General features: G+C 30.5%; 1 protein-coding gene across 2 annotated transcripts in view; it reads left to right on the top strand.

Annotated features, from left to right (window-relative positions):
• LOC115881952 (dopamine receptor 2-like) overlaps positions 1-26,817 on the top strand; it is a 157,366-nt gene that overhangs the window by 13,904 nt on the left and 116,645 nt on the right. For both annotated transcript variants that reach the window (XM_030899699.1, XM_030899700.1), the window contains exon 2: positions 5,037-6,224. In XM_030899699.1, the coding sequence (XP_030755559.1) occupies positions 5,068-6,224 (1,157 nt within the window). In that variant the 5' untranslated portion in view covers positions 5,037-5,067. The remainder of the gene's footprint in view (positions 1-5,036; positions 6,225-26,817) is intronic.

Here is a 26,817-nt window from a genome sequence, read left to right as displayed (position 1 = left end):
TATAAAATACTTTAAAAATCAAACTCTTGGAAGAATCATTATTTTAGTAACATGTTCTTTTTTCTAATCAACAAAAATCACTATAAAACCCTCGATAAAACCTGAAAAAAGCAGGAAAATTCATTTTTCAATTATATTTTAAACTTTTCCTTGAGCCGAAAGCCAATAAAAATGATAATGCCACTCTTTAATTAAAATCTAGAGAAATTTTAATGAAGTTATTTTCTCGAATTTTCCGTTATTTAAATTTTCGTGGCACCCCTCTGCGTTTTTTTAGATATTTGATGTTGATTGAAGGTTATTATAGTCTTAATACTTAAGCTACAGTTAGAAGATCTTAAAAATTACAAAAAAATAAGTAATAAAAAACAAAAATAAAAAAAGACACAAAATAAATAAAAAAACTAAAAAAATATAAAAAAAAACAAAAAAAATCACCGTATTTTCTTCTGACCATTTATATGACTCGTAACAACGCGCTTTTAATAAAAAACAAAGTATCATTTTTAATAAAAAATAATGACTTTATTTTCAAACGTCAAAGAAAATAATAAATTTTACTTCAACTCTGTGGTAATATCTTATACATACAAACGGATTAAGAGTTATATTCTTGTCTAAACCAAACAAAACAAACCAAAATAAATGGTGGGCTGTCTGATGTGACTTTTACAAAGCATATATCATTAATTTCTCTAACTCAGGTGTGTTTGTATACAAAATATAACCGCCACAATACATTACTATATTTTTTGTTAATTTTAGATAAATGAATTTGATATGAAGACCCTTAATTTTGGACTAATATGTTGAATATATCGACGAAAATACTTTTTCAACGCTAAAAGTGATAATAAAAGCGTAGTGTAAATGTCAGAAGGGGTTTCCTTAGGAAGGTACAAAATTATCGATACTTCAAAATATCGATACATTTTTAATTAATACAAAACGTGTTACAAGAGCTCGATGCAACGAAATATGCTAGGAATTACCAAGAGTTTTTGTTGCCTCGTTCAAGTTTGTTTTGTTTTGAGATATTTCCAAAACGTGGCGGTATCTGTATCCAAGGCAAAGAATTTTTTTTATTAGCTACAGTAAAAATATCTAAATATATGAGGAAGGCTACACTATAATTGAAAATGGTGGAATAAGTTGAAAAGGATGATGATGATGAAGATTGGAATTCAAGTTCAATATCGACATGTTTTATTAAACTGTACATTCCTACGTTTCCTATAACTCAAACATAACAAAGAAAAAGGCCTAAAATGAGCCTTTTTATGAACCCTTTTCATAAATATTGATTTGGAAATCAAAGTTGTCTGGATGAAAAAATAATAATAGTATCCAGGAAGTGTGTCTCTATAGTTGGATCGATGACAGGGAAACAATATACTGTTCGATTTAACCATATTACTGGCCAATAAAAAAAGAGTGGAGGAAATAAAAAAAGAAAAGAAAGAATATTACGGGTGCTAGGCACGTACGAATTTTGATAAATGAACCAATAAAGAGATACCAAAACTCGAAAAAAAAAAAAGAATTCCTCGCTGATATAGTCAAAAACATATTTTTTTCTGCTTATCTGTCTAAGAAAAATGGGTTTGTTTTTCTTGTGGTAAGTATTAATGATTATAGGAGGCAAAAACAAGCATTACAATGATTAGGAATTATGTTTTAAGTGTTTTATTTTTCAATCTTACTCCAAAAACGACTCGTCATAGAATTCAGAGTCGATACTGGCCTTTTTCGAAATCATACTGCTGAGGTAATTGAATTCCGAGGCATTTTCCAATAGTTCTTCTCCGATTTTTATAGCATTGTTGTAATCTTCCGGGGGAGTACAGATGATTTTAGTTTTGTCGATGTTCAGCTTAAGGCAAAGCCTAGTATGCCCAGGTATATGTGTTCAACGTTTCGTATGTTTTAATGGGAATACCCTATTTTTTTAATTTTATTATTAGATTCTACGTACAATTCGGTAAATTTTTTTGCATATCATATTACCTATATATCTAAAATAACAGATTTTGTAATATTTCAATTTGTTTAAAGAAATGTTAGATTTCTGTAGATTTTTGTGGGTTGTCTCGCGAGACGGTCGCGAGGCTCTTGCGAGACCCCTCCACCCTTTGAAAAACACCGCAAATTTAAAATGTCTCGCGCTCGTCTCGCACTCGACTCCACAGGTCTGGACGCACCATAATAATACGAAAATATTCAGTACCCAATAAGAAACCGTGGTAGAATTTGAGGGAACTCGTACATCAGAAGTGGGATTTTTTCACAAAACTTCAATCTATTGCCGTATTGTAACGGAATGTTAAATTATGTCTTTATTTTCGAGAAAATTTAATCCAAACATAATAAATATTTTTTTAATGTTTGGCCGTCAAAATCTTAAAAATAAAGAAGTTACCTAAAAATGTGCTACTATACTGATACAGTACAATCCTTTATCTATAATTTCCTTCTTTATTTGTGTAAAAATACCTAGCCAGTTTTATAGTGAAATGGACTGTTAACATTTTTATTCAAAGAGTGTATGTTCTAATAGAAGCGCATCTTACTATGTTTTTATTTATTTATTATTATTTACCGTGCTTGATATTCCACGACGATTCTATATCTCCATATAGCTGGCTTAAGCAGCGATAAACAAGAAAATTGAATCCCCGGCAAGCCTTTTATATTTCCTAGCTGCCGCCGAGTGGGTTTTCGACTCTGTGCCGCGGTTTGCATGACAAAAGACCCGGGTTTGTGCTCGGTACTCGTTAATACCGTCGAGAAACCTACTTAATATGTATGATAAAATATTTAGATGTATACTAAACGGTAGCTGTATGTAGAAATCCCTGTAAAAATACGCTTTAGCGAAAAAAACGTTGCCGTTGTTAAATGGTAATGCTAATTTTAGGATTACGATGAAAAATAAGTTTTTTTCTTTTTGCTCAGTTAATCACGAAAAGTATTATTAGAAGGACAAGGAATACTTCTCTAACCCACTATAGATCTATTTTTTAAATCCAAAAGACTCAGTTTTAAGACACCCTGTACAGGGTGGCGCTTCTCTTACGACACGGAGGCTCCAAGGAGAATGGCAGTTAATATCGAAATTAAATTTTGGGAGTATATATAGGTAAATTGAAAGCATTGGGTTTGTTGAAGGACTATTAGACCTACAATTTAAAAATATTTTTACAATATACAGAGTGTCCCAAATAAAAAAAAATATCAAAGTTGTATTTTTTTAAATGGAACACCCTATATATTATTGCATTTTTAGTTTCTACGATTAAAATAAAGATAAATTTGATTAAGGTTTATTACACTTAAACCTTACCGTTTTTGAAATATTTTCAATTTTGTGAAATTGCAGTATAAATTTTAAGGTTTCATTTCTCCGAGGGTATCAAAGTTTTTAATACTAAATATTTACTAAAGTTTATTTATTGATCAGTTATTGTGTTGCAATAATAAAAATTTTACTACCTTATACAGAGTGTCTAAATATATATTTTAAATATCTATTAGCTTTAAACGGCAAAAACTTGTTTAATTTAAATGGAACACCCTGTATATTTTATGAGAATCAGATGCACAATTTAATTATCTATCAAATTGTATTATACCATTTTTTACCTATCTCTTCAAGCTTCCGTAGAAAATGCATTTCCTTGTAATTTGGAACTCATTTATCAATATATCCATGGAATACTGACATTTTAGATTATTTTTTAAGATGTACGAAATTTTTAAAAAATACAGATACTAATATTGTCAATATAGTTCGTTCATTTCATTAAAAAAATAAAAAAAACTGTTTAAATATTTGTTAAAGAGGATCAATTAATATGATTCCAGTATTCAAACTACATTAATTGACTGTTTGCGTTAATTAATAATAATTGCTGCAAATATTAAAAAACTGAATTATTTATGTGTATTAGACAGTGTGGTAAAAAAACTAACACCTTAAAAATGATATTTAATTTTTTGACAAATGCTTATTTATAACAACAGAGACGTTCATTTTCATAACTTATTATTATATTGATTTCTGACTCAAATCCTTATTTATTTAGAATAATTTATTAACGAACACAATTAAGTATGTAATTAATTAGTATCTGACCCCCCTTTCCATTTGAAAAAAATCGGGGATGACACCCCCGCTTAGAGGGTTGAAGATTTTGCAATAATTTTTGGGGTAAAAGCTGTCCGCCTCACAAACAAAATTGACGTGTTTTTCAATTTTCTGAAAAAAAAATTACCCTGGATGTTATGCCTTGCGGAACGTTTTCGATGGGCTACCCTGTATATTACATGACATGGGTATATTCGGAATTGGAATAAATTATATATTTGGTAATAGTTTTAAGTAATTATATGGCGCTCACATTATATTGCCACAGCTCAATATTTTATTCAAAACATTCCACAAATAGCATATAGTAGTCTGCATGATTGTAACTCGGTTTGAAGGTCGCCTTCAGATTGATTTTCGAGTAATTTAGGCAACTCCAATGCCATATTAAATCATTTATTACTCGTATCAAACCGATGAAACATTTAATATTAAAATCCACTAAGTTAGTTTCATTGTAGTTACTTTAATTTGTCACTCTTCATTTAGTTGGAAAAGTACAATTTTATAGAATAAAATTGATAGAATTTTAAGCAGAATGTGGTATATAGTATTCTATATCTCTCATAACTCAAAATCGAATTAATATAAATTATTCAAAATGAACAGTTTGCTTGCAGGTAAAGAGTCCTTTAATAAGTTTCATTTAAGTTTTTCCTCAAATAAAATGGGTAGCTTTTATAATCATTTTTAAAATTTACATGGGATTTGGTCATGCAACACACAGTATTATTCAAACGATAATAAAAAAATAAGAACTCTTATTTTCTCCTTAATTATTTATCTTCTAGGACTTGATCCAGTTCACTTTTGAACCCCTCATATGCCTTCAAAATATTATACAACTCCTTCAACAAAACATACCTACTCATCATTTTTCTTGTTCCAGAAATGACATCTGACACCTCCAGCTCTCCAGAATGAACCGCAGCGACCTCTACCTCGAGTCTGACTGGTTCAATTGGACCTACGACAACCTAACATTGAACATCACCGATTTCGACATTGAAGGCTGGGAAAAATGGTCCGATCTCATCCAAGACAGAGCTGTAGTAGTCTCGTTACTACTCCTTTTCTCTCTGTGCACAGTTTTCGGAAACATGCTGGTTATCATGGCTGTAATCCGCGAAAGATATCTCCATACACCTACGAACTATTTTATAACTTCACTAGCCGTAGCAGATTGTTTGGTAGGATTAGTTGTAATGCCCTTTAGTGCTCTTTATGAAGTACTAGGGCATACATGGTTCTTTGGACCTGATTGGTGCGATATTTGGAGATCTCTAGATGTTCTATTCTCAACAGCTTCAATCCTGAACCTGTGCGTGATAAGTCTTGACAGATACTGGGCTATAACTGACCCCATAGCCTACCCAATGCGTATGACTCGACTTAGATCAGTAGTACTGATCGCAGCGGTTTGGATTTGTTCCAGTGCTATCTCATTCCCGGCTATAGTATGGTGGAGGGCTGTAAGAACTGAGCCTATTCCAAAGTACAAGTGCCCGTTCACTGAGCACCTTGGCTACCTGATATTTTCTTCAACTATTTCATTCTATCTGCCACTTTTCGTGATGGTTTTCACCTATTACCGCATCTATCGAGCCGCTGTGGCTCAAACCAAAAGCCTGAGGCTTGGAACAAAGCAAATACTGATTGGAGCAGGCGAATTGGAGCTGACACTAAGGATTCACCGAGGTGGAACAGGTAAAAATGTTCAAAACGATAACAGAAACCTGTACAATACTCAGGAGGACGAGCCTTTGACTGCGCTGGCTAATAACGGCTTGAACAGGATACCCTCAACGCGATTGGGTGCTCACAGTAAGAACTTCTCCTTGAGCAGGAAGTTGGCGAAGTTTGCTAAGGAGAAGAAGGCAGCTAAAACACTGGGGATTGTAATGGGAGTGTTCATAGTGTGTTGGTTGCCGTTTTTCGTGGTGAATTTGCTCTCTGGATTTTGTCTGCAGTGTATCTGGCACGAGAAGATCGTTCTGGCTGTTGTGACGTGGCTGGGATGGATCAATTCCAGCATGAATCCAGTTATTTATGCTTGTTGGAGTAGAGATTTTCGTAGGTGAGTACCGTAAATTTTGATTCTAGTTTAGTAAAGTTAGTAATTTCTAGTAAATTCTGTATTGAGAGACACAATATGTACACTACCATATACTCAGGTTTACAGTCCATTGAAACTGGCGAAAAAATTAAATTTCCTGTAATTACTGGTCAAATTTATTGCGATTCTAACGACCTGCTTTAGTCACTAGTTATGTTAGCTAGTTATGCATAGTAGCTTTAAACGTCAATAAGTAAAAATCCATTTTTCAATAAGTTTTGTTTGTTTGAAAGAAAATAGCGACGTTAAATTGCAAGCAGGCGACCTGTGCGAAAAAAACTGCGCGTCTGTGGGGGCCTTAAGACACATTTTGATCCTGAGATAATATTATTTAAACAATTAAATTTATTAATACGAAGAAAGGTTTAAGTTTAATCCAGCTTTAACAATAACGAACTAAGACTTTATGAAGCTTTCCATTAGTGATAATTTTCTTTGGAATTTCAGAAGCTATTAAGTTTACCTGTTTTAATCGCATAGCTTTATCCAGGTCATTCCTTTTAATAAACATTGCTTATTAAATTCTAAGCCAATTTTAGGATTTAATTTGAGGTAGGCGGCTTGGTAATTATTTTCTATTATAATAGGAAAAATTCATAGTTTTATCTATCTTATATATTTTTTATCTACTATGGTAAAGTTCAATAACAAATAATTATTAATTCTAGCATATTAATGATAACTACAGCAGATAAATAATAAAACAGTACAGTATAATTATTTATTAATTAAAGCAGATAAATAGGAAAAACCTTATTGTACCAAACGAAAATTATCTACCCATTTAATATCAGAAGAAATATTAGTAGAAATTTTGTTAATAAGAAAATGATAACCGTATACTAATTAGTTATGAAGACTTCGTGCGCGAGTCCGATTCGCCTTTGACCAATTTTTTCTTTACTGAAGTTTATCCCAAATAAATGTTTTCTAAAGCTTATTCAGACTTTTTATGTAAAAATTACATAATGCTTCAGTACTATTTTTGAAAAACTCAACATAATTGATTGACTCAATTTGTGGTTCATTTACTCTTAATGAAGTTTTTTTACAGCCCCAGTATATAATAGCAAGTCATGTAATGCCTGATTTTCCATATACGCTGATATGTAACTTTATTTTTAAATTTTGTACAATACAAAGGAAAAATATCGATTAACATGTTAAATTGTTTTGACTTGATTATTATCACCTTATTATAGACTGAATCAATACATTTCCCATAAGTTGATTTAATCAATAAATATCATTCTGAGGGTATTGTAGACTAAATACGATGTACTCATTCTCCGTGTGCATTCTCCGCCGGTGCTGCTATCATCGAACAATATCGTAAACAACTAGTATATACAAATACACGGGTTTAAACAGCGAGCATACGAAAAATTTATTATTTTATAATTTTAAAAGTGTTAGGAGGTATAATTTGTGAACATTCTAAAAATAAAAATAAAAATAGTTATTTTTTATACAAGACGATAATGCAATTTTATCGTCGTGTATAAAACAATATTTTTTTCCATAGCCAGTTACGTTTTAAAAAATATTCAGAAATTATTATTTCAAGGAATTTATTACGAGTAGAAAAATTATTGTGCTGGGTTGGCGTTGGTTTCTATGTAATTTGACAAATAAATAAAGCTGTCTCTTTAGTTGTCAGCATAGAATAACTAACTGAAAGAAATGAAAACTCCTATGTTAAAGCCTGGAAACACGCGCTCGACGCGATCCAAGCGGGCTACTGGCAGAACTAAAAGTTCGCGCCATATTTTTAAATGGACCTTTACTGCCAGTTCATAAGTTTTTTACTTATATTTGGTAATTTCAATCTAGATTATGAACTTATTTGTAACAAAACATTTTACAAAATAAAAATAATGTATTTTGATACAAATAAATTAATAATCTAGGTTGAAATTATCCCTGAAATTAGAATAAAACACGAAAAATTTGTAACTTGATTATTTTATTATAACATTGTTAATAAAATTACATATAACACATTCAACACTATACAAGTATATATAAAAGTTATCAGAATTTATACAATCAGTTATAAGTAATTATAAAAAAGGTTATAAATTATAAATAAATAATTCATTATATAAAAGACATATAGTTACCGTGAATATAATTTGGTATAACTTTAATCTCAACTTTAATGACCTATTCAAATAGAAACATCTTACAATTCACATTATATAATACACAAAGCCAAGGGACAAAATTGTTATTAAATCTATTCTCGATGACTCGAAGCATTTTTTTTTCAAATAAAACAGGACATATAGGGCTTATAAATAATACAAGGGTATAGAAAATATATAAATAAGTAAATACAAATATATTTTCAACCTAATGATTAATGATTATACTCGTTTAAATAAATAAATGATCTTTTTAAAATTACTTGTTTGTCTTTGCAAATTTGTATATTTAATATTTATCTAAAAGCGTACACTTACATAAATTACTGCACAACCTTTAAAATTAAGCTTTTAATATGTTATACAAATTCTTGATTCGATATAAATACACTTAAATAAAACTTTAAAATTAATGATCTTCCAAATTTCTGAGACAGCCATTTTGTTGAAAGAATTTGTTTTGATTATGAGAAATTTCATAAAAATTATCACAGGGATTAATTAATCTTATATATTAAACTACTTGGCTTTTAAATTTCACAATCCTATCGTCCAAAATACTCTAAATTCGCAAAAATCCGTAAAATATTCCCATAAAAACAAATCACAATTCACTTCCACTTCACAGAAACTGACAGACATTGCCAAATATGGAATGACGTTTATTTTTCAATTTATTTTACTAATCTAACTGATCCGGGTCACTTAGAAATTAAATTTTTATTAAATTATTTAATTATAATTGTTTCCGGCGAAAGCAACTTGAAAGCAACTTCATATCAATGTTTATTCATAGGGTAACAAAGCACATCACTGTTAAATTATCAACATTTTATATAAATATTTATATTTTTCAACTACTCCAACTACTCCAACTACTCCAATTACTCCACAGAGAATCAAACGAATTGTTAATTAAACCACACTCTGTGGATGACTTGATAAAATCATGATGAAATTAAAGTCCCTAGATGAATATCTAGGGACTTTAGATGAAATTTCTACGCAGCGCCATCTATCCCTCTACTGGCAGAAACTCCGCCGTGTTTCCAAAATTCAAATGGCAGTTTCATCCAGGGGGGTGACAGTAAACCGGAAAATTGGAAACAGTTGTGGCGCGGTTCTACCCAGGCAGAAAGCATAGCCTTCTAGACTGTCCTAGACAAAAATCTGAATATTTCTATACGATTTCTGTCAATTTCTGCTACGGAAAATTTTTATGCACGTCGGCGTCCTGTTCTTTTGTCTTTTGTCTGTGTGTCAGCGTCAGCTCCCGAGGCCAGGGGGGTGACAGTAAACCGGAAAATTGGAAACAGTTCTGGCGCGATCCTACCCAGGCAGAAAGCATGGCCTTCTAGACTGTCCTAGACAAAAATCTGAATATTTCTATATGATTTCTGTCAATTTCTGTTACGGAACATTTTCATGCACGTCGGCGCCCTCTTCTTTTGTCTGTGTGTCAGCCATGTGTCAACTCCCGAGGCCTCTGGCAAGGTCGGGCGCCATTTTAATTTTTGTCGTTTAGATTTGATTGGAAGTTTGTTTATGATATTTCGGCTGAAATTTATAAGTCAAAGATGTTTTTTGATATAAAGTTCCTTGTTAACACTTTAATAAAGTATATATGATATTAATTACATGAAGAAAATTATGAAATCGACGTTTCTGCGTGTAGTAGGTATGGGTCATATTATATGTAAAAATAGGTATAATAAATTAACTGTTTTTATATTTTTTTAGCTTTAGATCCAAGGATCTTGGGATATTCTTTACCAAGGATTTTTCCGTATCTCTACTTTAAAGACTGATCGGTGATTTTGAGCAATTGAAAGCAAGTTACACAAGGTAAATTATGATTATTGAACTATTATTAGCTTACATTAATTATCTACAAGATGAACAGAAATGCGTAATTACATATCACATAAGTACCTATTATGTATTTTCATAGCAATAATGATATGTATGTAGATTATTTTTAAAATACAAATGAGGTATTAGATGTATATGTATCATATTTTTTATTCATTTTATTTTCGTTCAAGTCCTGTTTGATTTAATTCACAAAAGTCTTATGTACCTATATTTATGTTTTTTTTTACATATTTTTTTTTTTGATTCCAGGTTTTGCGTGGGTTCCTGTTGTCTTTTTCCTGCTTCCAGTTAGTTTTACGCCCGTGAAGCTGTGGAAACATTTATTTATCTTCAATTTTCTGTAAGTCAGTGCACTGTTACTTTACTGATTCACTTTAACACAGCATCTCTGATGTTATTTAAATATTTTTTTTTATATTGATACAGTAGTTTATGGGTTTATAGCTCTTTAATCGTGTTGATTTGCATATTTACATTGTTCTAAATTCCAAATAAATATTTTTGAGTAATTTTGTTGTATTATTTACTACTAGAAAAAGTAAAAAGTATATTAACCCTCATTTAATCCTTCTGAACAGCCCGCCATTAAAAACCGGAAACGGAAATAAATTTCATAAAATTGAAATTGTTATGTCTATGAAGTGTCTATGTTATGTCAAATCATGTCAAATGTCCCAGCCGCCATATCTGAAAATTAGTTACCCAGGCAGCCACGCTGTTTCCATAATTTAACATTGACTTGACACTTCTTCTTGTATTTATTATTTTATGGTGTCGATTGCCGATTGAATTGGAGCCAGAAATGACTCAAAACGAAATAAGTAAATTACCAACAGATATTCAGGCCGAGGCGACAAACGCCATATCTAAACTACTTTCATTTAAATCCCGAATAACTTATGAAAAGAAATACAAAATTTTTCAGAAATGGAAGCAATTAAAAAACCTGCGAGAAGAAATAAAGTTTTTAACCTATCCTCGCTGTTAAAGTATCATTTAATCTACCCTTGCTTGGTTAAAGTACTATTTTATCTACTATTTTTGATAGATATAAGACAATTTTAACAGTTTCTATATAAAAAAGAAAATTGAAATGTGACAACTGAAATACATTCATACAGAACTGTCAAAGACGGTGTTCATGATGTGGATTCCGTCTTTAAATGCATGAATACATTGATAGCGTTGTACTGCTTCCTTAATCTTTTTATTCATAAGATTCGTGACGTGCTACATAACCTCGAAAGGTCAATAGTTGCGCCTGAAATGCAGAAATTCGTCTGAAAGTCGTTTGCGCTGGGTGGCGTGCCGTCTCCGAGTCGCGAAAAGGCCAGCAAAACGAAAAAGTTGTCCGTGAAATATGAAAGTCGAGATGAAGTTTGCCGGAAACAACAACTCCATCGTTCCAACAACTCCCACCCTCGAATATTTAACTGCCAAATTGAATTTATGTAGCCATTTGTTCCTTTTTTCTTTGGCCAAAACCGCTCATTCAACTCTTTTTCTCCTTTTAGTATCTTATCTCTAATTAAGTGGATATTTTTCGGGGATTCTGGATAATATCTCTCTTCTATTAATAGTATATTGTTTTATAATGAGTAAAAATGTCACTTTTTGACGGCGATGCTGTACGTTTGACATACAGGCCGCAAAATGTCATTTTTACTCTGAACAGAACATATGCTATTTTTTTTTCAAACGCCACAAATAATTGTTTAAACCACAGGGATGTCACTTGTATGGGAAAACAGGCAACAGTCAAATTTAAACGTGCCAGGACCAACAACAAAGAAAGCAACATCTGCCAGGCATTGGCTTTCTTTGTCACTCACATTGTTTAAATCATGATACCGCGGCCATTTTGCCAACAAAGAAGTTGACCGGGCTGTCCTGGCAAGTGATTTAAAACAATTTTGCTTTTTTACAATATTAAATTACCATTTGGATGTATTTAATGCGATTATTTTCCAAAGAAATTTTTTTCCAAGAAAAATTTATGATTAATTTAAAAAAAAAATAAAAAGTTCCCAAATTTATCATTTCAGTCAAATAACTATCTACTCCATAGATAAAAGAAAATAATCTTCTATTGAGATAGATATGAAACTTAATAGTAAAATTTTGGGTCAAAGCGCCCCTCCGTATTCTTAGTAGAGACTACGTTTAACCCAGCGCCTTCGCCTTTTCTGCTGTAAATATTTTTTATGTTTATATTTGATTTCAAAGGATTTAGTTTTAAAGTTACACTGATATATTAGTATATCAGAGTAATTTTAATAAAACATAAGAATATATATATTTTACAGTTTATTAAATATAAATTTTGACTACAAGGTAGAAAGTAAATCACAATATTTGATAAAACCTATAAGTATACCATTTTTACAGTTAATAAATAATAAAACTATTTCTGACTATGATATTTAAAATTTAGATAGACAGAATATTAAACAACATACCGGGTATTTGCAGACGCAGGCCCAAATTCAATAAAAACCAAAATTTTTCCTGCGAAAATCGGGCTTTTTTCACAGAAAAGATATTTTTTGATTTATCAACAATCATTGTCAAGTTGACAATATACAGGGTGTTTCCTAATTAGTCTAAAAAATTGTGGTGTGATTCCTCATCTGTTCTTAAAATAATTTTTATATAACCATTGGGTCTAAAGTACTTCCTTTCTGATCTACAGGGTGTTAAAAATTAAAAAAAAATCGATATTTTGCTTAACATAAATAGTACACTACTGCTTTTTTAAAGAAAATATATTTTTTTTCTTGACTGGCCATCCTTTTTCAACAAAATTGATCTTTTGAGTTTTCCTTGTTCATCAAACGGTTGCCGAGAAAAAAATAAATATACTTATTAAGAGCCTGCCTTAAGCCGTTTTCTAACGATTTTTTATTTTTTAGATTCATTAGGAAACATCCTGTATATTCATATCACAGGCAACCAAATAAACTAGTAACCTCTAAAAATTATTTTCCTACCACTAGCGACATACCGTGTTTTTAGTGAGTACTAAATTATTTTATCAAAATTTCACCATATAAGTTTCCAGGCAATGATCTACTCAACGTGTTCATTTTTTGTCAATAATGACACGTATTGACTATTTCCATTCTAAATATCTTGAGAACGGTTGCTCGTAGCGATTTTACCAAGAGACATTTTTTACTTAAAACACGACGGAAATGTATATTTTTTCACTCGTTCGGACGAAAAGTTATTACTCTTCAAAGCAGTTAAAACACATGTAGGTGGCGCCCCCTACAAATAGGAGTCATATTGATATCAAAATCAAATTTCCCATGTCAAAAAAACTTCCAGACACCAATTTTTATCCAAATATTGACGTTACTTCGTAAATTATTTGGAAAAAATCTCGAAATAAAAATGAAACTTCTACACCCTGTATCTCCGAAACTAAGCATTTTAGGACATTCATTTATACGAACTTTTTTACTTATTTTTGCCTCCAGAACATTATGCTGCTGCAGTTTCCGGAATACAGTTCGGACCACCCTGTATATCGAGAAACTATGGTTACGCTCGTTGAATTTGACACTCTATTTGTCAGTTTAATAATATCTTGTCCAGTGCCTTCTATTAAAAGTCAGCCTACGGGCGGACTTTTGTTTACTTCATCAGCTGTACATACTTAGATATTGGGTTAGATTCCGTTTCATATTTTGTCGGTTGATTTTTGGTTTTAACTCTTTGATTTTTGGTATTATTTATTATTGTAGTGCAAAAAACTGATTATTTTGGTGTTTAAGTGACATAAACTACTACCAGATATATGGTAACTCTCGGTTTCGCATAAAAAAATAGAAAAATTGAAAAATTACACGTTGTGTAAGTGATTTAACCTAAAAGTGCCCATACATTTTTTACTTATCGTGATTTTTGTGTGTGTTTTTTAAGACTCTAACAATTCATCAATAAAGCTTAAGTGGAGTGTGTTTTTGGTGCTATGCTTCATCTTTGTTGTGTTCCTGGTGGAAAGGATAGTTATATTAGGCAGCCTAAAGTGTCCGGAAGAGCAAGAAAAGTGGGTACGAATTATAAATCAAGAGAATTCTATTGAAAATATCTTTAATAAATTTAAAAATAATATTCTCCCATGATGGTATTAATGAAAACTAGACAACTATGTTTATTTTATTCATATTGTGGAATCTCCACTCCAAGTGTTGTTGGTTCAGCTTCGATAGATTCAAACACGTAAGTAGGTATTATGATCTAGGGAAAAATAAAGAATATGTGTATTAAAGATCATGAAAAAGATTATTACTTTGAGTTCATTTTAAAAAAGATTTTTGTAAAGACAAGACAGATACAGTTTAAAAGAAGAATGTGTTTTTGTTTGATAATATATAATGTATGTCAAGCATAACATATATTTGTTCAGTAATTTTTAATGAAAGGTGTTGATTATTTATAATACCAAATTAATATCAAATATTTAAGTGATGGCTGAATAGAATATGAATAAAATAACAATAAAATTGGTATATTTGCATAATACAAAATTAAGTTTTAAGAATAAAGGTGTTACTAAAAATACAAAGAAATTCATATTTCTTTGTTTTAATTGGTCTAATGTTATTTACATTTTACGTAAGAATTATACCGTATCACCGAAAAAAATCGGCGTCTAGTTGGCTTGGAAATGAACATCGATGACATTCCCTAAATAACTGTACATATAAAATAATTAACTAGAATTTTACAATCTTGGAAAATTTGATATTCTTGAACCTTGTTTCTAAATATTCTAAATTTTTTGATTTTCTTGGAATTTAGGTTCGGGAAAAACGCTGATTAAGTTTTCATTTCGTTTTTCATTATTTTTATTTGGTTTAAGAAAAACGTTTCGGCTAACATTATAGCCTTCATCAGTGCTGTGTCATATGAAAAAAATAGTGTCGAATATAATCCAAAAAATTACATATAAAATATTCACACCACGCACATAATGTTTACTGCGTACTCCATAGTCAATGTAGATAATTTTAGTGTTAAGAATAATAATTTTAAAAAATATGTGGTCATCTTTTGATAAGTTTATATTAGTTTATTATTTGCAGTAAACATTATAAGGTGTGAATTATATTGTATCTGTAATTTTTTGGATTATATTCGACACTATTTTTCTCATATGACACAACACTGATGAAGGCTATAGTTAGCCGAAACGTTTTTTAAACCAAATAAAAATAATGAAAACCCAAATGAAAACTTAAATCAGCGTTTTTTCCCGAACCTAAAATCCCAAGAAAATCAAAAATTTTAGAATAATTTTACATATAAAATGCCAGCGATCTTCATTTCATAGCCATCGCTGACGTATTTTTTAGATAATATTGTATTATTTGTAAATATAATTTTTCGAACACTGATACTTGCAAAAATATACATATAAATTTTGTGAATGCAAATAATAATACATCACTATTAGTAGATATTGAATGTTTTTGTTAAATTAGATCGATTTTCAAACCCCAAAATTTAAAATATATTTACATTTTAGGCCCATCGCGGTGTACCTAAGATTTTTGATATGCTCCTTCCTTAGTCTTCTTATTCAAAGGGTTGCTCGTAGCGATTTTTACCAAGAGACTTTTTTTACTTAAAACACGATGGAAATGTATATTTTTTCACTCGTTCGGACGAAAAGTTATTACTCTTCAAAGCAGTTAAAACACATGTAGGTGGCGCCCCCTACAAATAGGAGTCATATTGATATCAAAATCAAATTTCCCATGTCAAAAAAACTTCCAGACACGCTCGTTGAATTTGACACTCTATTTGTCAGTTTAATAATATCTTGTCGTACTTTTATGCTTAGGCGTTAAAATGACTTTTTCTATTGTCAATCACCTCGCAAAAATTAATACTTTTGAGACGTTTTTGAAAAAAAAATTGTTTGAGGAGATTAGATCAATATCTCTCAGATTTGATTAAATTTATCTACTTATCTTTAACTATTTCTGCATCCTTTATTAAAACCAATTATGATGAGTAGAGGGTTTAAAAGTTTAGGATAAAGTATGCAAAGTTATAGAGAACTGAAAGTTATTACAAAGTTTAAAGTTTTATTATCGTTTTAGTAGTGTTGAAATTCCCTACCCGATTCTGTACAACTTGCTTTAAGCTGAAGACACTGTCGTTGTTATTTTAAATTTAATTAATTCTGCACTAATCCTAGAAAATGGAATGGATGAAGTTCTGATATTATGCCAAAATAGTAGATATAGTCTGTCCAACGAGAAGATCCTTGAAAGTGATAGATGTGTCTGTCATTTTAATTTCAAAATAGTTTATTTTATATTACAAAGAAATAAGTTGGTACAACTGGAACTCATAGCGATATATTTAAAATTTGATTGACAAGATGACAAGTGATTACTTCAAAATATTGTGAAAAAAACTGTACAAAACTGAAAAAATGTAATCGAGTTATTTTATTTAATAAAAACGGTATGTGTTAATACAAAACAAACAAGAACAAGACACTACATACCAAAAAAATATAAAAAAGAACTATTATTTACTTTCAAGCTTTATGAAACTACCCACATTTATGATTATATTTATCAATATAACTTATGTACAAATACAAATTTGTAATATTCCACAGGTATAAATAAAACAACATAGGTAAATACAACAAACTATTTTATTAATAATAACACCTACCAAATTTTATACCTTAAAGGTTGATTAATTAACTTTAATCTTAATTTTTTTAAACCAGTACCTTTTGACATTATTTTTCTGCAGTACTAAAATCCATTATTTACCTATCGTGTAATGTCGATATTTTACAGCTACTCCAGTTTTTAGTATGTATTTAGTTTGATCCTTATATACGAGATGCACTTATCTACGACGAAATGGTATACAAACTTTATCGATGGCAACTTCATTGGTGTATAAGACTTTCTGCCTGGGCAGCGTGTATTAACCATAAACTGTGCTCTGGGTCTACAGTTAATTTTCACTCGATTTTTCCTCCACTTGACTTCAAAAGACACAAAACACACGTAATAATACGAATCAAAATCAAAATGCATCATCTTCCGAAACGCAGGGTATTTAACAAAAGTTGACACAAAAATATAACCTATAATTTGGCAAGACCTTGACAAGCGTTAAAAATGACAAAAATCTAAAGGCGAGTTCATACGCATCGGCGTCCGTTTGTCGTTCATCGTTCCGTCAAACCATTAAAATTGAAATACGATCTGTCATTTTTTAAATAAACCAATAAAACTGGTTAAAAACAAGAAGACACGACGCATGACGGATTTATATTTAAACTCATCCATAGATAACTTAAAAATTATTAGAAACTTTTTTTAGTAAAATAAATAGATTGGTATGGGACGTCATCTGCTTTTCTTCTGTCATCGTCTGTCGAAATCTTACCTGAGAAAAAAAAACAGAGTATATATTGATGTTACCCCTCAAGAAATAATATCAACAAATTTTAATGTAAAATGCGAAGGTTCCCGAGATAAACAAATCACACAAAAATGCTATGATTGCACTTATTTGTTAAAAAAAATATGTATTAACCGATCATATTACGTCATTATTTTTTTTATTTGAAGTTGCTGTAGGTTGGACTAATAGTAATAATAGCTAATAGTAATAATATTTAATAATAAATTAGGTAAAATATATTATGATTTATTAATTTTATTTAATTATGTTTTTTATTAATTGTGATTAATAAAATTGGGTTTATCTCATCAAGGAGGCAGAATTCGACAAAATATCAAGAGATAACTTTTAATTGGCATTAAACGGCCTACAAAACTTTGATATCGGGGAGTATTTTGATATCGGATATTTTGTACCAGAGAATCTATACTAATATATAAAATCCTTAAGTGACTAACACACTGATTAATCACGATCCTGCTCAAACCACTCAACGTAAGAAGCCCAATTTTGGCATACAGGTTGATTCTAGGGTGTAGAGGTTCGATAAGAAGGGATTTTTCGAAATTCCAGTTCCAAGAGGGTGAAACCACCCCTCAAATATTACAATATTTTTTATTTAAAAAACGGTCAAGTTTCCGAAAAAACGCTTAAACCCGAATATTTTATTTTGTTTTTTACATATTTTAAGATTTTTTAAAAATGTATACAGGGTGTTTCGAAAAATCTGGTCATTGATTAATCACGATCCTGCTTAAAGTGCTTGACGTAAAAAGCTGATTTGTGGAAAACAGATTGACTTTAGGGTGTAGAAGTTTGATAAGAAGGGATTTTTCGAAACTCGAATTCTAAGGGGGTGAAACTATCCCTCAAATATTAAAATATTTTTTATTTAAAAACCGGTGAGTTTTTCGAAAAAACTCTTAAACCCGAATATTTTATTTTGTTTTTTACATATTTTAAGATTTTTTAAAAATGTATACAGGGTGTTTCGAAAAATCTGGTCATTGATTAATCACGATCCTGCTTAAAGTGCTTGACGTAAAAAGCTGATTTGTGGAAAACAGATTGACTTTAGGGTGTAGAAGTTTGATAAGAAGGGATTTTTCGAAACTCGAATTCTAAGGGGGTGAAACTATCCCTCAAATATTAAAATATTTTTTATTTAAAAACCGGTGAGTTTTTCGAAAAAACTCTTAAACACGTATATTTTATTTTGTTATTTTACATATTTTAAGATTTTTTACAAATGTATACAGGGCGTTTCGAAAAATCTGGTCATTGATTAATCACGATCCTGCTTAAAGTGCTTGACGTAAAAAGCTGATTTTTGGAAAACAGATTGACTGTGGGGTGTAGAGGTTCGATAAGGAGGGATTTCTCGAATCTCAAATTCCAAGAGGGTGAAAACGCCCCTCAAATATTACAATTTTTGTTATTTAAAAAACGGTTAGTCTTTCGGGAAAACGCTTGGACAAACATAATTTATTTTTTTTTACATATTTTGAAATTTTTTAAAAAATCATACAGGGTGTTCCAAAAAGTTGGGTATATTCTTAACCACGATTCTGCTTAAACTGCTTGACGTAAAAAGCTTATTTTTGGCAAACCGATTTTTCGAAAGTCAAATTCAAACGAGATAAAACTACCTCTCAAATATGACCAAGTTATATAATAATATCGCCATATTGTTTTTTCTCATGCTGACATAAATGTGAGAAAATTTTATCCAGTTTGTATGTTAATGGAAATTCTTGCTTTACTTTATCATCACCATTACAAATGATTAATTCGACGCGAACGAAGTCGCGGGTACACGCTAGTATAAATAAATAACTTAAAAAATATTAGCTTTAGTAAAATAAATTGAATTGTATGGACGTCATCTGGGTATCGATGTATTTTTCAAATTAAAAATGTCAATGGACAAAATTTCTAGTACCTATTTGCTGAAAAAAACCCATGACAAATTGGAATAGTAAAATTTAATCGTATTTCAGTCAATGCACTAATTCTCTTTGCCCTATCGACTCATAGCAACTGTCTAAAGCTTTAATCCGTTGGCGTAATCTGAACCAGACATAACCTAAACATAATTTACCATTGGCACGGTCTTGTCGCGAGTTGCCAACTAGATTTACCCAGTTGTTCTACCAGGACTTGGGGACTAATGAGCTCGAAGCAAAGCTAATAAGGGACCGGATTGCGAATGTAGCGATTCTGTCGTCTTTGGAAGACTGTAGCTTTATTTGTGGTAGATAATAAGCAAGGATGTATAGTACAAAAGATAAACTAAATAATATACAGGGTGTCCCACTAAGAATAGCTCTCGGCTGTATCTCGGAATGTATTAACCGTAGGGGCTGCGGAAAAATATATTTATAACTAAAGAGGCTTGTACCATATAAACAATAATAATAAGCTTTTGAACGTAGACGCTAGGAGGCGTTGTCTTACAATTTAACAAACATTGCGCGTTTTTTCAAAACAATTAAATGCAATAGTATATGTAATTTTAGCTGATAGTAAAGAGTAGTAAAAGCTTAAAACGTCAGCGAAAACCGCATCTTTATATTTTTTTTTAAACCAAAGTTATTAGTAAAATTATAATAAATACCAAAAAATAAGCCCTTAATTACCTTATTTTTACAACAAGGTATCAGTAGCCCTCTTGCTTATGCCCATTCCAACAAAAAAAAAATAAGATGGAAACAGTTAGTTTATTTTAAAATCGACGAAATACCAGAATACCATAATACCAGATTATAATTTTGCTAATATCTTGGGTTTGAAAAAAGATATCAAGATGCGGTTTTCGCTAACTTTTTAAGCTTTTACTACTCTTTACTATCAGCTAAAATTACACATACTATTGTATTTAATTTTTTTGAAAAAAACGCGCTATGTTTGTTAAATTGTAAGAAAGCGCCCCCTAGCGTATAATTTTGTGACACACTGAACAATTCGAGACATTTTAACATGGATGGAAGTGTCGAATTTACCGCCTAAATCTAAAAGCTTTTCACTACAGTCAGTTTTACCCCTCCCCTTGCCCCTGCAAGCTTTCCATTAGGAAACGACTAGCCATCATTTGTCATTTTGGTTTAATTGCCCACCTATAATTTGTTACTGGCCGTATTTTATGACAGCGAAGCATTTTTACTGCTAGGCAACTCTAAAAGCAAATTTACGATAGCAATTAGGAAGATTGCTTCCTTTCAGTCTGCCAGTTTATTTATTTTTTGCTATTTTGAATCCGGTCTATAATAGTAACATTCAAAGTTTAGCGTTAAGGCAAAATTTTTTTCTATAATTTGAAATTAGTACATATTGTTTTTAAAAAAGAAAACAAATACACATTAAAATTACCTTTTAATAATATTTTTTATTGTAAATCTACATTTGTTATCACCCAATTATTATTATTATTATTATTAAAACTTGGAACAAATAAAGTTATTATACATACAGTTCATACCAAATAAACTTTTAGTCACATGATTAAGCTTGACCGGCACAGCGTTGCCCACTTTCACATATTTTCTTTAAATCAAAATCTTTTAGGAAACAAAAATAAATGAATTATAAATATATAAACAGTTATTATTTACATCAACAAAACTCACCTTCTTAAGAACACTTCCGTTCAAAATATTCTAATAAAGTTGCGATGAGTTTTTTACGGCTATTAGCTATCTTGTACAGGGTGGACCATTTTGGTTGTTTCTATAGGGTATCTAGGAAACCGTGAGAAATATTCTAATTTTGATACTGCAGTCTCGGGTTCTTTTTTTGAAAAAATCACAATGGCGCAAACGCATCGTGGCTATCTTGATCGGTTTCGAAGTTACAGGGGGATTCTCAAATTTTGTGCTTTTTGAAAATGTTCGATAGTTTCTTTATTTCAGCAACCACGGAAAAATGATTTATACATTCTAAAGGCACTTTTCTGTGTAGAATGCAGTGGCGTATTCAGACTTTTTTTGAAAAAAATATTTTTTGAGATATTAACTATATTTATGTTTTTTTAAATAGAACCCCCTGTATATTTTTAAATTTTCTTATTCAGCTTGGCATGGGCTTCTTGAAAATATATAACACTCTCTATTTATTTTCACTATTAACGTCAATATTTCAAATTTTTCTTAAAATATCCACTTAGTAGATAGTAGGCCGCGCCGAGTAACAAAGTAAACGGTTTTCATGGTGATCGGAACATATCTTTGATGGATGCGGGACATTTCATTTCAAACAGATTGAAGTGTGTGTATTTTAAATAATAAAAAAATGAGTAAATTTGAAAATTTTGAGAAATATAATATGTTAGAATACGAGTCAGAATGTTATACTGAGTCTAACAAACATAAGCAAATGGCAGCTGATTTATATTTTGAGCGGTATCCAGAGCGCGAGCAACCAAACCCAGCCATTTTTAAAAGATTAGAAGATAGTTTAATCAATTTTGGATCTTTTCAAAAACTGCGTCTGAAAAATTATAAGAAAGAAGATGAATAAAATCAGTATATTAGTGTCCTCGGAGCCGTAACACTAGATCCAACAACATCAAGTAGAGCTATTGAAATGCTGTTAATAATGGGCAGCAGTCTGAACATTTATTGTAGTCTTTGTGGTTTTATTTTTTTTATATTAACTGAGAAGCCCGATTGAAGTAAGCTCTTGAGTTACTTCAATCGGGCTAATTAAAATATATTCTTTAGTTTCTGTCACACTTTTGTCTGCTGTTATTTTTTGTTTGCTTCGTATTGTTCGAATTTATTTAATTGCTAATTCATGTATTCCGCTCCGAGGACATAATATATTGATCTTCTTCATCTTCTTTCTGATAATTTTTCGGACGCGGTTTTTGAAAAGATCCAAAATTTGATTAAACTATTTTCTAACCTTTTAAAAATGGCTAGGTTTGGTTGCTCGCGCTCTGGATTTCTCAACATTTTCAAATTTAATTATTTTTTTGTTATTTAAAATACACACACTTCAATCTATTGAAATTAAATGTTTACTTTGTTAAACCATTTACTTTGTTACTCGGCGCGGCCTACTATCTACTAAGGGGATATTTTAAGAAAAATATTGAAATATTGAGGTTAATAGTAAAAATAAATATAGAGTGTTATATATTTTCGAGAAGCCCATGCCAAAATGAATAAGAAAATTTAAAAATATACAGGGGGTTCTATTTGAAAAAACATAAGTATAGTTAATATCTCAAAAAATATTTTTTTCGAAAAAAGTCTGACTACGCCACTGCATTCTACACAGAAAAGTGCCTTTAGAATGTATAATTCATTTTTCCGTGGTTGACTGAAATAAACAAACTATCGAACATCTTCAAAAAGTACAAAATTTGAAAATCCCCCTGTAGCTTCCAAACCGATCAAGATAGCCACGATACGTTTCCGCCATTGTAATTTTTTCAAAAAAAGAACCCGAGACTGCAGTATCAAAATTAGAATATTTCTCACGGTTTCCTAGATACCCTATAGAAACAACCAAAATGGTCCACCCTGTACATACACTTCGCACTAAAAGAGGTTCTAAAAAGAACAATGTTCGACTGCAAGGTCTGCTAGTAAAAATGTTTAAGCTTAAAATATCAGAACACAATTCGTTTAAACAAAAAACTCGTAATACAAAACTAAAGTATCAAAACGAATGACAATGACAGGAAATAAATAAATAAATGTGGCAACTTGACATTTTTTACAGCAGAGGTACCACCCAGAGAATAGGTACATTAAAGAAATGCTAACTTCATGTTAAAAAATGGAAACAGACGCCACCTGGTGTAGCCTGGCAGTACTAGCTAAATTGAGGGGAATTGAAGGGGCGGGGCTTAAAAGAGGGGAAATTTTTAAAAAAATATTTTTATAAGTATCACTGATTTACTGTTTAAAGTTAATAACATATTTTTTATTACTTTAATATTATTTAAAGTATTAAAAATATGTCTATTAACTTTACACAGCAAATCAATGATATTATGAAAGACTTATCATAGTAAATAAATTACACATTTAGTAAACAATATCATTTATTTTTTAGAGCTGCGATTTATATTACAATAATATTGAAATATATATATTTTTTTAACAATGAAAAATAATATCCCGGAACCTGAAAAAGAAAGATGATCAACTAATGACTTAAATTAGTTCAAAATACATTTTGCAAATAACTAGTGAATTGGAAATATAAACATACTATTAAAAATTCATTTTAGTAGTATGTTATCATCTATTTACTGATAATACATAAGTATATAATAGGTAAATAACATGCATAAGGCACTATGACATCATAATAACACACTAATATCACAAAAATATGTGCTAATTTAAATTCCTTTAATGATCTAATGAAACACTATCTAGCCTCAATGCATGCCATTCCAAAGGCAAAAAAATCTATTATACCAAATAAATATAAGCTGAATAAAACATAAACCAAGCTAACGTGCATAAACAACCAAAAAATGCATCAAAAAATACTTTTATCATATCATACCCTTGGATATATTATATATTTTATATATCGCACATCCCGTTCAAAAGTTTACTAACTCAAAATAGAGAATATAGAGAACATTGTCAAGAGAAGTAAAAGAAAATTTAAGTTAAGGCAATATGCTCTTTTTGCATATTAATGGCCAAATAATATAATGTTGATTTAATAAAATTTTATTGGCATCCTTCTGAGGTATAAATCAGATTAAAAGGACATTGTTTTTGTAATAATTGTTTGTTTTGTAAACATTTTTTGAAGACAATACAGTTTTGAACGGGCTGTGCGATATAAGCAAGGATCTTACTATTATTTGAGGTTAGAAAGTATTTAAATAATATAAAACATAATCAAAATCATTTTTCATCATAAATTATAGAGGTACTTACGTGTATTGATATTATTATCAGGAAATAATACGTTTAGTTAAACAGGCACGCTGCCAGGCAAGTTCTATCGGCGGGTCTTTGCAAAAGTTGAAATCTAAAAATACAAAAATACGTTTACATCTTAGTTGTATTTACGAATAAAGTATTTCTGTGTAATTTCTGACTTACCAGTTAACTGAATAATCGCACTAAATACATCCAAATGGTAATTTAATATTGTAAAAAAGCAAAATTGTTTTAAATCACTTGCCAGGACAGCTGGCCAGCTTCTTTGTTGGCAAAATGGCCGCGGTATCTGGAGGTATCATGATTTAAGCAATGTGAGTGACAAAGAAAGCCAATGCCTGGCAGATGTTGCTTTCTTTGTCGTTTATCCTGGCACGTTTAAATTTGACTGTTGCCTGTTTTCCCATACAAGTGACACCCGCGTGGCTACCACCTGAATCCCCAGCGGGATATTTAAATTCCAGTTAATCAGCCTGGCGACGAATATGTCCATGGTTGGCAACAATGAATTTAAAAATCGCGCCCTCGATTTCGTAACTAAAAGTTTAATTGATATCAAATATCTATTTTTATATACTATCTAAATTCTATATACCATTTTTAAAGAGAGATACTTTTTCTCATCAACTCCCACCCAATTAAATAAAAAACTAACGTTCGGTAACTGATAGGATTGAGGTAGAACATAACTGTCAACCCTCTAACCCCCTGTGATTGATGAAGGAATCCCCCTTAACGATCTAGATGTTTATTTTTGGTTTTTCACCGCTCCACTGGTAATTACTTCCGTTTTTTTTGTCTGGAAATTGGCACAAGCGAAACTCTTTTTCGATTTGCATTTCTAATTGGCATTTATCGGTGTTGTTATGTTTAAGTAGCCTGATTTTTTAAGTTTTTTGAACCCTTTCTTATTTCCGAAAAAGTTTTATGGGTATTTCGTCACTGTAAGAAAACATACAAAATAAAAAATAGTTGACGTTCTGTTAAAATGAAATTATATCAAGTTAAATTTTACAATTAACAAATTACTACTTTTACAATTACTTAATTAGGTAAAACCAAAAAGCTTCAAACTTTCTGTATGATTATTTTTTAACTTCTTTTTAATTTTTACGTAGGTATGTTACGTTTATTTATGTTCTTTAAAATCAAAGATGGGCCTACCATACATTACTAACATCTGCAGATGCATGAGAAATACATTTATTTATTTTTATTAGATTGTATTAAAAAAACCTCTTTTATTTTTCTTTTAGAGGCCATCGCTTCTTTCATTATAATTTTGGCGTTATTAAAATTTATTCTGTGCCCTGTGTCCCAGGAATGCTGACAAATCTTAGATTTGTGAAAATCTCCCTTTCTTTAATAATCTTTATGTTCTTTAATTCTAACATTTAAGGGTCTAGATGTTTCACTAATATAAAATTTATCGCATTCACATGGTATTTTGTATATCACATTTTTTGTTTGTTGTTCAGAATTCATTGGTTTAGTGTGTGATAAAATTGATCTATTTGTATTTTGTGTTTTGAAAGATTTTCGTATGTTATTCATACTGTTTTCCTATTCTTCTTATTTTTTCCGAAACGGCCTAGTATGTATGGAATTGTAAGTTGTATATATTCTGTATTGTTATTATTGTGTGTAGTCTGTCTATATGATTTGATGTTTCTATTTCGTTTAATGTTTTGTCAAATAAAATATGGTGAATAGTTGTTTTTTAATGTATTTTTTATGTGGTTTTTATATCTGTTTAGTGAATTGTCGTCTGAACATATTATTTTTGCCCATTCATATAGACCTTTTTTAACACTTATACTGTGTATTATAGATGTGAATTTTTTTTTTCCATAGCAACTGTTAAAATTGCCTTATATCATAGTTCTTTAACCGCAACGGTAGATTAAATGATACTTTAACAGCGAGAATAGGTTAAAAACTTTATTCTGCAATCCTGTATTAAAAATATTCAAATTACAAAGAATCATTATTATTATTATGTGTATTCATGCTAATTTTTATGGTGCAATTATTGACATTACCCGAAACATGTAACGGGAAGGACGGAGTATCTGTTTTGGTAATTCACTTATTTTTGTTTTGAGCCATTGCTGGCTCCAATTCAATCAGCAATTGACACGAAAGAGAATTAAAAAATAT

The sequence above is a fragment of the Sitophilus oryzae genome, unplaced genomic scaffold (assembly GCF_002938485.1).
Source record: "Sitophilus oryzae breed Bouriz unplaced genomic scaffold, Soryzae_2.0 scaffold_1745_pilon_pilon, whole genome shotgun sequence".
Lineage (NCBI taxonomy): Eukaryota > Metazoa > Arthropoda > Insecta > Coleoptera > Curculionidae > Sitophilus > Sitophilus oryzae.
The sequence above is the reverse complement of the archived record's forward strand: the minus strand, read 5'-3'. Positions and strand labels throughout refer to the sequence as shown.